This window comes from Mustela lutreola, chromosome 6 (genome assembly GCF_030435805.1).
Source record: "Mustela lutreola isolate mMusLut2 chromosome 6, mMusLut2.pri, whole genome shotgun sequence".
Lineage (NCBI taxonomy): Eukaryota > Metazoa > Chordata > Mammalia > Carnivora > Mustelidae > Mustela > Mustela lutreola.
This window is the reverse complement of record NC_081295.1, coordinates 22,245,262-22,261,760: the sequence shown is the minus strand read 5'-3', so window position 1 is coordinate 22,261,760 and position 16,499 is coordinate 22,245,262. Positions and strand designations below refer to the sequence as shown.

General features: G+C 43.4%; 1 protein-coding gene across 3 annotated transcripts in view; it reads left to right on the top strand.

Annotated features, from left to right (window-relative positions):
* FIG4 (FIG4 phosphoinositide 5-phosphatase) overlaps positions 1-860 on the top strand; it is a 125,531-nt gene extending 124,671 nt beyond the window's left edge. For all 3 annotated transcript variants that reach the window (XM_059176874.1, XM_059176875.1, XM_059176877.1), the window contains one exon: positions 527-860. In XM_059176874.1, coding sequence (XP_059032857.1) covers positions 527-704 — 178 coding nt within the window. In that variant the 3' untranslated portion in view covers positions 705-860. The remainder of the gene's footprint in view (positions 1-526) is intronic.
* Positions 861-16,499: the final 15,639 nt, after the last annotated feature.

Here is a 16,499-nt window from a genome sequence, read left to right as displayed (position 1 = left end):
CTTCTTCTCTATGTGAGGAAGGAATTCATATCCCTTACTTCATGGATTCCTTGTAAATCTTCCTTTTAAAAACTGTAATTGTTAGAACTAATAAACGAATTCAGTAAAGTGGCAGGATACAAAATTAATATACCAAAAAAAAAAAAAAAACACTGAGTTTCTATGATGTATCAAGGAGCAGAAAATGTACAGCCCCCACCTAAAGTTACTCTGGTCGTTTGGGGGAGGCATATGGGTGCACAGACATAGGTGTGTCTGGGGCTGCAGGAACAGAGGAGGGGTGCCTGCTTAGCCTGTGCTTCAGGGAAGATTCCCTGCACAGTTGGTGGGTCAGCTCTGTCCTGTGGGCAGGAGAGGAAGCCAGCTTAGGAGATACACAGGGGAGGTCACTACCACTACTTATTACTGTTAAGTCCGCATGGTCGTCAAGGTCGGCAGCTCTTGAATGCTTTGAGACCATAGCTCCCTTGTGGGTCCTTCACTTTATTCTCTTTAACGTAGCCTTGTCTTCCCTTCTCTTTTGTAGAACACCTATCTCAGCTTTCTCACAAGACAACATCTATGAAGTTCAGCCTCCGCGAGTAGACAGAAGATCTACAGAGATCTTCCAAGCCCACATCCAGGCCAGTCAAGGGATCATGCAGCCCCTTGGCAAAGAAGACACTGCCATGTACCGAGAATACATCAGGAACCGCTACCTGTGAAGAGAGCAGGTCCCACCCATCAGTTGGCTCACATTGTAATCTGTTTTGTCTCATCCTAGAGAGTTAATTTCCTAGGAGTCCTTTACCTCTGAAAGTTTTTCCTTTTTGTAACTGGGCAACTATAAATGATGGGAAATAAAGAAATGATTGGATATATTGCTGTTATTGCCTTTGCTTTTCTTTAGAAATACTTTTTTTTAGAAATGCAGTCAACAGGGACTCCTGGGTGGCTCAGTCACCTGGGCAACCGACTCTTGATTTTAGCTCAGGTCATGATCTTGGGGTCGTGAGATTGAGCCCCATGGTTGGGCTCAATGCTCACTGCAGAGGCTGCCTGAGATTCTCCTGTCTCTCTCTCTCTCTCTCTCTGCCCCTCCCCCTGCTTGCAATCTCTCTCTGTCTCTCTTTAAAATAAATAGAATCTTTTTAAAAATGCAGTCAATATAATATCACAGCACAATTAAGAAATTAGCAGGGATTTGTTGAGCACCTGCTGTGTACACAGGTACTATGGTAGAGTCTAGAGGAGTATCACAGTAAGCAAAACAGGCCAAAAAGCTCCTCTTTTTGTGCAAAATGAAGTCAGAGTATTTTTCTTTGTAGTCAATGTATTTTTTTAAAATTTATTCTGATTTTATGTTAACTTTGTGATTTGATTTTAAAAAAGCATTATTTTGAAAACTCTTGTTCTTGGGAAATAAATGCTGAAGTATTTATGAATAAAGGGACAAGATGTCAACAAAGTGCTCTCTAGTGGTTCAGGAAGAAAGAACAAATGGGGCAAAATATTAATCAGTGGATCTGGGGAAGGGTAAATGGACTTTTTTTTAAACAATTCTTACAATTTTTCTATCAAAATAAATTCTTACAATTTTTATCAATCAAAATAAAACATTAAAAATGTGTTACCCTGCAGAACTTCTGTGGTGTGCAGTTGTGTTACCTGATTTGACGTCTGGTGTCTGGTCAGGGTTGACTCGTCATGTACTTGGTTTGCTCACTGTAGAGTCACACATAACAGGGACAACTTCCTGCCTTTCCTGAAAGTTGGACACAAATGATGTGATCTCATTAGGCCTGTGCTTTTTTTTTTTTTTTAATAAGTCGTCTCAATTCTCCCTCCTCATAAATAAAATAGAGAAGAAAACCAAGCTGTCTAATGGGAGAAGGAAAACTGACTATCTAAATGACCTTTAGGGAGTCTCCAACCCTGAGAAGCTGGAAGTCTGTGGAAGGTTCTCCACTGCACATTAAAAGCCCCTAATTAGCAGACCTTTTTTTTACTGATATCATTCATAAAACCAGAATTAGAGAATGACAACAGGTGAGAGAAAATTTGTGTTGGCGTGGTCTTGTTACCTACCACGGTAGCTTGCTCTACTACATGTGGGATCTCTCTCGAGTCTTTCCAAGTCAAAAAATCATCTCAGATTGCTGGGATAGTGTCGAGTTATAGCTCAAACCCGGATCTTCAGTTTAAAATTGATTTTTAACATGTCTTTTGGGAGATCTATCTCCTTATGACAAGAATGAAGTCTTTGTGAAGATCTAGAATGTAGGTCTTCTTTCATAACCTTCTTCAGCTGTGAAGGAAGGCTCACAATACTTCCTTTGGTGTGTTGTGAAATTTAGAGGGAATGTATGTGAAACATGTAGCCATGATTCCTGGCACATAAGTGACACTAAGAGAATGGGTAGTTTCCATGTGCAGTGGTGGTGGTTGGTGATGGTGGTGCAGTGTTCGCAGTAGAAGGCAGTGGCTTAAACATGATTAACGCCATTTTCAACATGACAAATGAACGTTGTTTTGACATAACAAAGATGGTAGCTGAACTATTAATTTTGTCATTAATTCAGATTACTTCCTTTTTAGCTGTACAGGGAAGTACAAATTGATACCAAAGTAGATATAACATTTAATCTCTTAAAAGAGCTTATTTACCTCAAGGAGCATGTAAATGAAGTGAATGTATCTATGAAAACACTAAAAAGAGAGTATAGAAGGCTGCTCTAATTTTTAGACCCAAAGAGAAGAAACCTGTACTGATTAAGAGCATGAGCTGAGACCCTTGTCACTTACAAGTAATCTCAAAGCCTCAATTTTCTCATCTAGTATAGAGGGTGGTTGAAAGAAATGAGAAAACACCTATCAATCATCCGGAATGGTGTCTGTCGCATAGCAAACATTCACTAAATGTTCGCTCGATAAGATCATCGATAATGCGTGCTTGCCACCACTTCCTTACCTGGTGCCGAGCATCATCTCAGAGCAAGACCACATCTGCACTGTCACCATGCCACTGTCACCTAAAACAGAGAAGCCTTCCTACATCACTTTGGCATTGTTCATTTTAATTTAGATCAAGCAATACGAATGAACCGTGAAACACAGTAGATCAAAAACTGAAGTATCAGCAAACAATGAGGACATTCTATGAAATAAATTCTGTTGACCATGTTATACCTGAGAACAAAGTAAAAACATACACGTCACAATTGAGTGTGAACTTCTTAGGCGTGTGTATGTGTGAGATGGTGCGGGGACGTGCTTTCTTAAAGCCGCTTGATATAAATCTACACACCAGAAGAAGCTAGGTCTTATTTTGGGAAACTGAGAGATGCTTTGGTATGAGTTTTTCCCGCTCACTCACGGCTGCCATGCTGTAGAGAAGGCTGGAAGCATCCACGGCACAAATGACTGGACATGCAAAATTGTTCTGCGGTCATGAGGCAAAATCTGTATGACTGTTAACATTAAACTCAGAGGAGTTTTAGATGTTGTGGATCCAAACTGAAATTGTTTTATGTGAATTCCATTTCTCCACAGGAAAACAATTCCTGTCAGAATTTAAATCAATTGGATTCTTCCATGTGAATAAATCAGTTGTCGCTTGAAGATGAGATTCCAACTTCGTTGGGTTTCTGCAGGTAGAGAGTTCAAAAATCATTCTGTATTTTATTATATGTTTCACAATAAAGCTTTATTTTCCCAATTCATGAGTTTTCTCCTTCCTAGAATTTACCAGCTGCCGAGTCCAGAAGTGTTTTCTCCTCTTGGGAAATGACCTGTCTCACTGTTGTCCTCACGTGTGCCGTTGGGGCTGGCTGGTTAGGGTAAATTGCTTAGAATAGCCAGAGAAGGCAAAGCTGGCCTAGATTACCTTTTCTTGCAAATCACATTTTCCTCTTTTGTAATCAGTTTCAAGATGCATTCCCTTTTTCTGGTTTGCCCCCTGGCATTCTGTATTTGTTCTGCTGAGACCTGTACCACCTCTCAGAATCTCTCCTGCCTGACAAACAACAGAGCAACGGATGATTGTGATAGTTAAATGAATCCTGCATTGAAGGGAAAATGATCTATTTTACTTCCTTATTGAGACTTAATTCGCTCCCTTTGGAAGAGGTGATAGATGACTCTGGAAACTGCACGTGTTCTGACGTGCTCCTAGCAGAGGTCAGGCTTCTCTATCTACGTGCACACGAGCAGCTTTCCTCAATAGGCTCTCGAGTCCCCTTTTCATTTTCAGAAGCTGGAGGGCCATTTACTAATAAAGAACATTGAGCTACTGTTTAACTCCTGGTACCCACACACAAAATAGTTTATTTCTTCAGGACCTTCATCTGAGTGGACTCCCAACGTGATGGCCATCCAACTGGGAAGTAAAAACTAGAGCCTCCATAATTGAAGAAGGCTTTTCATAAAGAAAATCACAAAACTAAACCACTTTATATCCGTTTATAGAGGGGGAAAAAGGAATGGGAAATGAGATTTGCTAAACCAGGCAGTGGCCAAGATGCTGATCAAAGAGAAACATGGCTTGACAGAAGAGGATCACAAATCCTATTGCCCCAAGGTTAATTGCAGAGACAAGGAAAGTGCCACCATCTGCGTTTTCATTGCTGCTGAAAGGTAAATCATTCCAGCTGTCCCCGAATAAGCATCATTTTTTTCCTTTTACACCGAGAATTATAATTTGAATACAGAGTTTTCTTCTCTTCCCTTGTCTCTCTCTTCCTCCCTCCATCATTGTACTTTAGAGATGATTGGGTTGATGATAAAATTGACCATCTCGTCCCAGGGTGGCAGAATGGCTAAGACAGATGCATCCCCAAATTCTGGCAGTCAGGGAAGAGGGCTGTCACGACATCATCTCTCGTGACTCAAGATAGGATTCTGGAGGATTTCCTCTGGGGAGGGAGTGCAGACAAATCTGTGCGTGGAACTCTCTGGCTTTGGTTAGAAGACATTTCTGGAAGTGCATGGAGGAAGGAAGAAGGTGTGTGTGTGTGTGCTGGGCAGCTAGGGTTCGAGTGTGTGCGACACAGTCCCTCTTCTGAGGAGTGCCTCGCCACACCTCCTGCTACCATCCCTCCCTCTGCCCCAGAGTCAGGGCAGGGCAGGAGAGTGAGATGAAAGTCCTCTCCTCTGCCACTTTTCTTCTGGAATTTGCTGAGTACCAGCAGTGTGCTTGGAGCCAGGCTAGCTGCTGGAGTTTAATGAGTTAAGGGTGAAGAAAAAAAAAACTGTTCCTTGCCCCAAGGAGCCCACAGCATAGAGGGAAAGACAGATGTGTAAACAATCTCACACACAATGGTTTCTCAAGATCACTGCTCAGCACAAAGCCGCTGGGGGCCTGAGGAGGGTATGGCTAGCTCTACAGGGTAATGAGGGAAATTTTTACTGAGCTTGATTTTAAGAGAATGAATAGAAACCTGACAAGGAGGGAGAGGGATAGTAGAGAAGGCATTCAAAAGAAGAAGAAAGAGGGCTGCCTATTTGGGGGGCCAGAAAGTTATTTGGCATTGCTGGGCAGAGAGATGGTGGTGAGGAAGGTGGTGGGAAGAAAAAGGTCAGGAAAAAAGTTGGAAAGCTAGGTCAGGTGAGATCGTGGAGGACCTGAATGGGCTAATGCAGTGGTTCTCAAACTTTTTGCTCTCAGAACCCCATTACAATTTTTAAAATTATTGAAGACCTCCAAAGAGCTTTTGTTTATATGAATCTCAGTTATCAGTATTGGCCACATTCAGAAACTGAAAACTCTTTTTTTTTTCTTTTTACGATTTATTTATTTATTTTAGCGAGAGAGAGGGAGAGAGAAACTCACGCAGACTCCACCCGGAATGTAGAGCCTGACCTAGGGCTTGATCGCAGCACCCTGAGATCACAACCTGAGCTGAAACCAAGAGTCAGATGCTTCATCAACCGTACCACCCAGGCACCCCAGAAACTAATAACTCTTAAATATTTATTAATTCATTAAAAATAGCAATAATAAAACCATCCCACCTTAACAGCATATTTTTAATGAAAAAGAACCTTTTCAAAACAAAAAATAATAATAAACCCATCCCATGTCGACAGAAATAACATTTTCTAATGAAAAGTAACTTTTTCAAAAAAAGTTTAATGAAAATTGGCATTAGTTCATATTTTCCAATCTTTTTAACGTCTGGCTTGGGTTAATGGAAGACAGCTGGGTTCTCATACCTCCTGCATTCAGTCTGTTTTATTATGTTGTTTTGGTTAAAACATGTGAAGAAAATCAATTTTCACAGATATGAAGTTGAGAAATGGAGGAACATTTTAATAATAATTCTTTTAGATTATTGTGGATAATTTTTCTTACAATACCAAAACCCAGTAAGTGGTAGTTCCTTAAAGTTTCACTGCATGGTGAAATCCAAAACTATATCAATGAACTTTGCATAGTCTGTGACATTAAAATTGGTATAGCTTATACTTAGATCTTTTACCCAAGCTTGATTTTGTAACATCACACATTGGTCATTTAGAAAATACTTGTTCACTAAGATAGACGGATCTTGCAAATGTTGGCATGTTCATGTATCGCCAACTTCAGCACCGAGAAGCTGCCAAGTACATAGAATTTCCAAAATCCTAATGTTTGCTTGAAAGCTCAAATGTTATCATTGGCAACAAATATAGCCAGTTTTCTATATAATGACAGGCTGATTTGATTCATTTTCAAGAAAAGAGGCTGCCAAATACCCAAACCTGATAACTATAGCTTGTCTGACAGTCCTTCTCTCAAGTAAAAATGGTCTTCCTTGGAAGAGAGGCTAATTCAGCTCACAACTCAAACAATTGCAACATTCCTCAAAGGCAGCCACTCTACTTGGGTATGCAGCCAAAACACTTAGGATCCCCTCCCTATCATCACACAGTATTTCAGAAGACCATACCCAATTGTGGGGATTTCATAAAAGTAATTTTTACTGCTTCTTCAGGGACATTCTCTCTTTTTTTAAAATTTATTTTTTATTTAATTTTGGCATAACAGTATTCATTATTTTTTCACCACATCCAGTGCTCCATGCAATCCGTGCCCTCTATAACACCCACCACCTGGTACCCCAACCTCCCCCCCCTCCACCAATTCAAACCCCTCAGATTGTTTTTTAGAGAAGTGAAGCTGGCTGTTCTCCGAAGGCAGTGAGCGAGGCACAGGGCACAACCGTGTGTCCCTGCCTTGATTCACACTCACATTCCAACAGTTTTCTCCGCATTGCTTTTGTACCCTCAGTGCCAATGTCAACATGGAAAGTAAAGCAAATAGTATCTAGTATCGTTATGAAAATAGTTTGACCTGGCTGACTCCCTGAACGAGTCTGAAGAACTCCCATGCATCTGTGAGCCATGTTTTGAGGACTAATATGCTAAGGGATTAACAGGGTTTGAGTATCAACTTTGGGCCAGGTGGGACCCACTGACGGGCTTGAGGAGAGCGCCTCAATAGGTCACATTCTCCTTGAGTATTCACAGCATCCCGGCTTCTTATAGTACATACCACACTGTTCTGTCGAGCGAGTTAGGTGTCTATCTCCCCAAGAAGACTGAGCACTGGGAGACAGAGCCAAACCACCCTTCTCTGCATCTCCCAGCCCAGAAGCCCTCTGGCTGGCACTCAGTATATGCTGTGGAGGCTCAGGACCAGCATGAGGCTTGAATCATCCTCTTGTCTTGGAGTGTCTAACCCATTAAAACCATGTTCATTCATTCCCACTTTCAAAGCCATCCAAGAGAGAGTTGAGTGTGTCTTCCTTTAACCCCACTCCCCAACCTGTTGCATGCCTCTACCTGCTACTAGCAGGGGTGTGCTATGTACAGACCATAAACTTTGTCTTTCTGGAGAAAAGAGATTTATGTGAATATAGATTTTGCTTTTATTTATCACATCCAAATGAATCAGCCATGCCGAATCCTAATTTTGTCGAATTAGGTCATTGTAACATTAAATACTGTACTGGCAAAGTTGAAAATTCTTAACTATGGATATTTTCACCTTATGTGTTTACTTTTGATGGCTTTTTAGAGATTATATTACTGTGGGTTTTCTTGTCATTGTTGCTAACTATTCACTGAACCATGGAGAATTAGAATGTCATTTTCCACTTCCAGATGGATTATAAAGGTTTGGGTTTTTTCGAAAGATACCGATAACGATTTTGTTAAGTTTGGCATTGCCTCAATAAAGTCTAATGCCTCTGAAAAATCAATTTGAGAAAAGATGCCACATGTTGGCAAATCACATGTGATAAAAGCTTTTATGAATCTCTCTTCCCTGATTATAAACTCATCTTTAATTCAGTTCAATAAAACATTTAATTTTGTCTGTATCTTCAGGGACAGAAATTCGCCGGTCAGCTTGTTCACAGAAAACATTTAATAAATGGAAGTATGTGACCTTTCTAATCATCATTTTAGGTTAATTAAGGTTGTGTAAAAAATCTATTTTATCTTTTCCTTATGAAATCTTTGGGATAATAGAATTAAATGTCTCTCTACATCTTCTGAGAATCTTCTGCATTAAAAAAAAATGGTCTATTCAGAGATAGACCTTTTTTTTAATAAAAAATAGGAAAAAAACTGAGGGTTGCTGGAGGGGAGGGGATAGGAGAGATGGAGTGATGGGATGATGGACATTGGGGAAGATATGTGCTATGGTGAGTGCTGTGAATTGTGTAAGACTGATGATTCACAGACCTGTACCTTTGAAACAAATAGTACATTATATGTGAATAAAAAAAATAAATTAAGTGATATAAATTTGCAGTTAAATAAATTTGTATTAAAATAATAATAAATACTCTAAAAATATAGTCTATTCAGGACACTCAAATTACTGCCTGCATTAAGGATCTCCATTTTATACGCTTATTAAGGTGAGTTTATTTATTTTTTAAACAAAAAATTGCAGGACATTGGCAGCTACAGCGAAAGAGCTCATCTGGATCTGGGTCCGCCTGGCTGTCGGTGGAAATGTCCCACACTCACACTCACCCAGAGCCCTTCATGTGCTCCAGGAGGCTAGGACCAATCCAGGACTGTAAGAAACTGTCCTTTTCTTTAATAGTGGCACTAATCTCCACTTTGTGCCCTGGGATATGGTATTTCGGATTCCTGACCTTGGCCCCTGGGGAGGGAGACATTTCAAATGTCACTCGGAGAATTCCTAACCCACAGTCAGTCCAAGGATCAGCATGGAGATCACTCCAACTGCCAAGTCCGTCAGTTCCAATGACACACTTGACATCAGGGGAGGTGGCCACGGCAGACCCAGTGGGTCCACAATGAGCTGGACTCCATTTATTACCTGGTCTCTGTGAGTGACCACTCACTCTAACTGGGGAGCCCAGTGACACTCTGCCTCTCCAGGTATCAGTGTCAAACCACCTCCTTGTCTAAGGTGCACTGATAGGTCTAGGTCATGCCCCCTCCCCAGGGTCTAGTCACTCAAGTCAATGGCCTCAGGTCATGTGCAGGGAGATCCAGAGCAACAGCCATGGGGGCCCTTGCCGCGTGGAGCAGTGTCCTTTTCTCTGCCCACGCAGCCCCTTCCTCGGTCAGTGGGGACTACATCTGAAATTGCTCAGGTCTGGGAACTGAGCAAGGCATCGTGGCTCTTTACTTTTATTGTGGCCTTTTTTTATTGGGGTATCCTCAGCCTCCTGCTCCTTCAGTCTTTCTCTGCTTATCAAGTTGCATGCTTGCTGGATGTCCATTTACTCCCCTCGCCCCCTGGCCGGGACATTGTGCTTTCTCACCTTCACCATGTGGGGTGAGCCCCTGAGCTGCTGGTTCCCTTGATTGGTCATTATAGCAATCACGGCCTCCTGGCTCTGGCAGGTAAGCGCTGTCACCTGACCTCTATGGTTTCAGAGGTCCCCCTGGTTTTTGTCCCCCTGGTTATCGGCAAGCTCAGCTCTGTGGCACTTCTCTTGCCTGTGCTAGTCCTGGCCTGCCAGCGGAAGCCTCTAGAGCCCTTCCTGGTGATGCCAAGGCCCTTCTCACCAGCCCGTTCCTGATGGTTCCCGATGTCCTTGCTGAAAGCTATGTCTTCCGGCCTCACATAAGAAATCCATCCCCAGGTTCCCCCTTGCTTGAGACTCCCTATTCTCTCTAACCCCTGCCAGGGCAAGCCAAGCATTTCCACTTGGCTCAGCATGCAGCATCACTTTCCCTGGGCTTCTAAAAACCACACCAGCAGCAACTGAGTCTCATCCTAGAGGGTCCCTGCCAGGGAACTAAGTCCTGTTCCTGAGAAAGTGTCCCCAAGTCTGTGTGTTTTTGCTTACTCAGTCTTCCATGCTGCTCTCTTGATCAAGCCCCTCGAAAAGGAAGTCTTCTTGTAGATACAATGATTTAGGCATCAAAATCCAGTTTAGGGCACCATCCTGGTTCCTGGGGCCCATGCTGACCAATAGAGCTCCTGCGGTGTATGAGCCCTCCTCTTCCTCACCTGCCTAGCACCTCCCCAGCCAGGTTATACTGGAATTTAACCCTGGTTATAGGCCTGGTCAACTTGTTGGGGACAGGCCTCGGCAGCACATTCTAGCACAAGAGAAGGGCTCACTCTTCTTACAAGAGTTCTGCAACCCCTGAGAGTTCAGGGCGTCAGCAGAGACAGTATCCTCCCAGAGGCATCCATCCAGATGTTTCTATCCCATATTTTAGAGTCCCAGCTGTTCTCGGCCAAGCCGCATAACCAGTCCTGCCTGGACTGAGCATGTAAGCCTGGAGGAATGTGGCCTCAGCACAATTGCAATGGTGGGCCCAGAGGGATTGTGGCCGAGGCCCTCCCTCAACTATGTTCCCCATGCAGGAGATCTGAAGAGCATCCAAATGGTCATTCTGTCAGTCCAGGTCCTTCGGGCACCAGACGTCAAGTTAGGCATATAAGAGGTTTATGGGGGGAAAGTCTGTGAAAGACTGAAGGAGACAAAGCAAGACCGGGCAGTGAAACTTCTTCAGATCGCAAGGTTTGTTTGACCTCCATGTGAGGAAAGGGAGAAAGAAGCAGGATTTGGCGGAGACCTCCCAGTGTGATGAGGGTATGAGGAAGTCCCATCCAGCTTGACTGGGAGCTCCAGAGAACAATCACTCCATAAGGGAGCCCCATGTTGAAAAGAGATGACTAGACCTTAGTATTGTCACCTGCCCAAGCATGGGCTGGGGGCTTGTCCACCAAGAGCACAGTCTCAGCTCCAACACTCTGCCCCTGCAGCTCAGGGTTGCCACCCAACTGCATGGCTCACAGCTGGATGAAAGATTCTCGAAGGTAGAGCCAAATGGTGTCCCTGCATGGCTCCCACCATCACTGCTAAACAGAGTTCTGCACCATTGATTAAGTACCCATGACTGTATCCATGCAGGGACCACAACAATGAGTAAGACCTAGTAACATTGGTGTCCTGGGGAGCTTGTGGTCTAATTGAGCAGGGAAGAAAACCAGGAGATAATTCTGATACAATGTAGAAAGGTAGAGGTGCTGGTATGCTGTTATTTCAGGGTATGTAATTGGCCCAGCCATTAGGTTAGCAATGACTTTCAAAAGGTAGGATTACTGCTCTGAGACAGTGTACCTAGAATAGGATTTAGAGCCGGAGATCCTGGGTTCAAATCCCTGGTCCTGTGCTTCGTGAACAAGGACTTTGTATGATATTCAACCTCTGGGGGCCTCGTTTTCTGTTTCTGTTACATGGCATAGGATGACTTTTGAATAGTATGAACCTCATTGTGTTTCCCATAAGGATTACATGAGACATTTCATTCAAAGAGTTGAGAAGAATTCCTGGCCTGTAACAAGCACTTTAAATGCCAGGAATATTAGGAGGAAACTCCAGGCCATCTGAGAGTCTACAGCCGGGGAATACTTTGCTGAAAGCTTGAGAAGTGTAGAGAGATGAGGCAATCTTCTATAGCTCAGAAGAGGTGAAGCAGCTGATGCCAGTGAAGTTTCTTACAATAGTATTAACACACAAGGTGCTGATTCAGACACTAGACTTTGGGTGTCATTAAACTTCTGTCTACCAGCAGGGCTCCTGTGTAGAAAGGGCTATATCTAAGATATATCCAAGGGTATATATCCAAGAAAAGCAGGGCCTAGAATGGTTCTTTCATTCATGCAAGACTCCCAGGTTTCTTTCTGGGTTAGAAAATATTTGCTAAAAGAAGCATACAGAACTGCCAAGACTGGGATTCTGGACAGAGGTTATGGGTCTAGAAGGGTGACCTAAAGTGGATGGGAGGGCAACCTGCCCTTGCAGGGAGGGCATGGTTTGTTGGCTTTATCCATGTGCATATAGCACAGCGGAGCATGTTTATTCCAGTCCCAGAGGGGCAGATTCTCACTAGGAAAAACATCGGAGGAAAATTATCCACACGCTGGGGACATGGTGTGCATGAACACTGAGGTCCGGCGAGGAAGCACATAATGGCAAGAGAAGTCTTCTCTGGGGGGTGTAGTAGAGAGAAGGAAGGCTGAGACCGAGAGTGAGAAAAAGTCTTAAAGGGATTGTCATGAAATGAGTTTGAAAAGGAATTTCACTAGGCTTTAAGTGTGTTTGTATATGTATTTTTTTATATAAACAAATTTTACAAAAAATATACTTGGACTACTTTTTTTTCCTTTCATTTCTTTTCAGTGTTCCAGAATTCATTGTTTATGCACCACACCCAGTGCTCCATGCAATATGTGCCTTCTATAATACCCACAACCAGACTCACCCAACCTCCCACCCCCGCCCCTCCAAAACCCTCAGTTTGTTTCTCAGAGTCCACAATCTCTCATGGTTCTTCTCCCCCTCTGATTTCCCCCAATTCACTTTTCCTTTCCTTCTCATATCCTCTGTGTTATTCCTTATGATCCACAAGTAAGTGAAACCACATGATACTTGACTCTCTCTGTTTGACTTATTTCACTCAGCATAATCTCTTCCAGCTCCGTCCATGTTCATACAAAAGTTGGGTATTCATCCTTTCTGATGGAGACATAATACTCCATTGTATATATGGACCATATCTTCTTTATCCATTCGTCTGTTGAAGGGCATCTTGGTTCTTTCCACAGTTTGGCGACTATGGCCATTGCTGCTATGAATATTGGGACGCATATGGTCCTTCTTTTCACTACATCTGTACCTTTAGGGTAAATACCCAATAGCACAATTGCAGGGTCATAGGGTAGCTCTATTTTTAATTTCTTTTTTCTTTTCTTTTTTTATTTTTAATTTCTTAAGGAATCTTCACATTGTTTTCCAAGGCGGCTAAACCAACTTACATTCCCACCAACAGTGTAAGAGGGTTCCCCTTTCTCCACATCCCCTCCAACACACGTTGTATCCTGTCCATTTTGGCCATTCTAACAGGTGTAAGGTGGTATCTCAATGTGGTTTTGATTTGAGTCTCCCTGGTGCCTAATGATGATGAACTTTTTTCATGTGTATGTTAGCCATTTGTATGTCTTCTTTGGAGAAGTGTTTGTTTATGTCTTCTACCCACTTTTTGACGAGATTATCTGTTTTGTGTGTGTTGAGTTTGAGGAGTTCTTTATAGATCTTTGATATTAGACCTTTGTCTGGAGTGTCATTTGCGAATATCTTCTCCCATTCCATGGGTTGCCTGTTTGTTTCGTTGACTGTTTCTTTTGCTGTGCAGAAGCTTTTGATCTTGATGAAGTCCCAAAAGTTCATTTTTGCTTTTGTTTTCTTTGCTTTTGGAGACATGTCTCAAAAGAAGTTGCTGCGGCCGAAGTCGAAGAGGTCACTGCCTATGTTCTTCTCTAGGATTCTGATGGATTCCTGCCTCATGTTGAGGTCTTTTATCCATTTCGGACTACTTTTTTAAAGGTGAATTCACACTGAGGGCTCGATCCTAAAACCTTGAGACTGTGTCCTGAGTGAAAGGCAGATGCTTAATGACTGAGCCAAGCAGGTGTCCCTAAATAAATAAAATCTTTAAAAAATGTGGCATCACCCTGAGACAGGTCCTAGAGGATGCCAAGTTGTATCTGGATTACACAAGTGTGCTGTGAAGGCTGGCATGGTGACAGGGGCAGATGCCTTGGGTTAGAACCTGAGGACGGCTGCTGTTTCCACAGTGCTTGGGGGGCCACAACAGCCTTATCTCTTTGTAGCCATGCTACACAGCTGGGACCACCCTCCTTGGCCCCAGCTCTATGAAGCACAGTGGAGACTGCCTCTCTGACCAGACACATAGCACCTTCCAGAACCACAGGAGTTCAGGGCAATGACCCCAAGTTCAGAGCAAATGACCACAAAACTTTCCCTCAGCTTAAAGCATACAGAGAAGGATGGGGTAGGATGTTTTCCGGTCTTGGGGATACAGTCTGCCCCTTGGGCCCTCTCCACCAAGAACTGCTCTGGGAGAGGGGAACAGATGGAAGAAGCCCTTAACCTCAGGAAGCATCAGGGTTCCAACTCCTTGGGATGACATGCTTATTAGAAAAAGGGCGGGGCTTCTCTTTATTGGGGGTGGGGGCAGGGCCAGGCGGAAACTGAAGGAACTCAAGGAAGTCAACAGGACCCAGTTGCTTCCTGTGGCAGGCTGGCCTTAGAGTCGCATATGTGAGTGAGGAGGGCAGAACATTTAACACTTCAAAGAGACCATTTCATTTCATTTTAGAAAGTCATTCTGTTAAGGTCGTGGATCAGCTCATCTAGCATCGAGAAAAACCCTATATGTGAAAATTCTTAGCTCATTTAAAATGATGAGATGAGTCCTGGGTGTTACGTACAACAGATGAATTACTGAATTGTACATCTGAAAGTAGTGATGTCTCTATGTTGTCTAATTGAATTTAAATTAAAAAAAGAAACAAGAAAAATTATATATTGTGGATTCCCTTTTTAGCAATGAGAATCTGATCAAATGGGAGGGTCTACCTCCTGTTCAATGACTATTTTTGGGGTGGGGTGTCAGGTGTGTACCAATGGCTAGATCTCAAGTCGTAGTTTGAGGCCCAGTGTTGACTAGAGACTTCTCATTGTTAGAAGGAGCCAGGGCATCCTGGTCTGAGTGATATGCAACCTGGGGCTCTGAAGAGAGTGGCTCTTGATTGCCCTGGTTTTCTGACTCTCCTCTTTAGTACATGTCAACACTGTGGTTTTTTGTTTGTTTGTTTTGTTTTTTAAGGTTTTATTTATTTACTTATTTGACAGAGAGATAGAGAGCACAAGTAGGGGAGCAGCAGGCAGAAGGGTAGGGAGAAGCAGTCTCTCTGCTCCAATGCAGGGCTCGATCCCAGGACTCTGAGATCCTGACCCAAGCCGAAGCCTTAACCAACTGGACCACCCAGGACCATGGGTTTTGAATGAAACCAGTTTATGAGGCAGTTCCTGTGTGTGTGCTAATACATTGAAGTCAGTTTCAAATTTTAAAATGCCTACATATTTTGAAAAAAAAAAAAAATAGCTGTGCTTTCCTCAGCATGAGAAGACTTTCTGATTGAAACTTCAGGAGACACCAAAGTCTATTATTACTTCTTTCTTTGGGAAATACATTATGAAATACATTATGAAATGGAACTTGCTATGGGGCAGACATTTGCTGTGGAGAAATCCACAGGACGGCTTCCTTCCTCTGTGGGAAAACAGTGTTCTCTGGGGCCCACGTGGAATGGAGAGCCCCACCAGCTTCACGGGGCAGGGATAACACTGCAGGAAGGTGGCCGTGGTGCCCAGATCTGGTTATGGGAGCCCCCGTACTTGGGAGTGAGCCCAACTAGACAAACCTGGAGCCCTGAACAACTTCTCAGCCTTAGCAGTGAGCCACAAACCTCCACTTCCAGATACACTTCCAGAGATGAGCCCTCCTGGGGGTTTCTGACGCTCACGTTTCTGGGCATCGACCCTTCCCATCCCCCGCCACATAGCCGCAGCCTTCTATGTGACTCTTCCTGTCTTAAGAGGTTCCCACTTTCCTCCAACTGAGATCCTCAAAGACTGTGAGAAGATGACTGCTTAGCTAAATGAATGCGTCCATTGACTCCTTGGCTTAAACACACCTCCAGCAAATTCACTCACCAATCTCTTTTTCTTTTCATTTTTTTGGTGCATCCTCTATGTGTGAGACTTGGTACCAGCATAGGGAGACTGTAGAATCAGCAACCAGTTCTCTCCCAGCTTCCAAAAGGAAAATGCAGGTCAGTAGAACCATTAATTACAGGATTAGACCTGAACACCTGCTAGGTGCGAGGCCATTTGCTAGAGACTGGGAATACAGTGGCAAGCAACATTCCTTTCCTCAAGGAGTCTATGGTTTGGTAGGGAAGGCAGGTGAGGGAAGGGTACTTTGGCTGCGTAATGGCAAACATTGGCGATATCTAGTTGAGTATAGGGGATCAGGGGAGAGCATGTAGGAGGGCACCCAGGCCAGCAGGATTTTGCTGGTTAGGTTGAGATTAATACATCTAATAAGGCACAGTCGAAACCCCTGCACAGGGAGGACTCCACCTGCGGGACGGCAGGAGATGT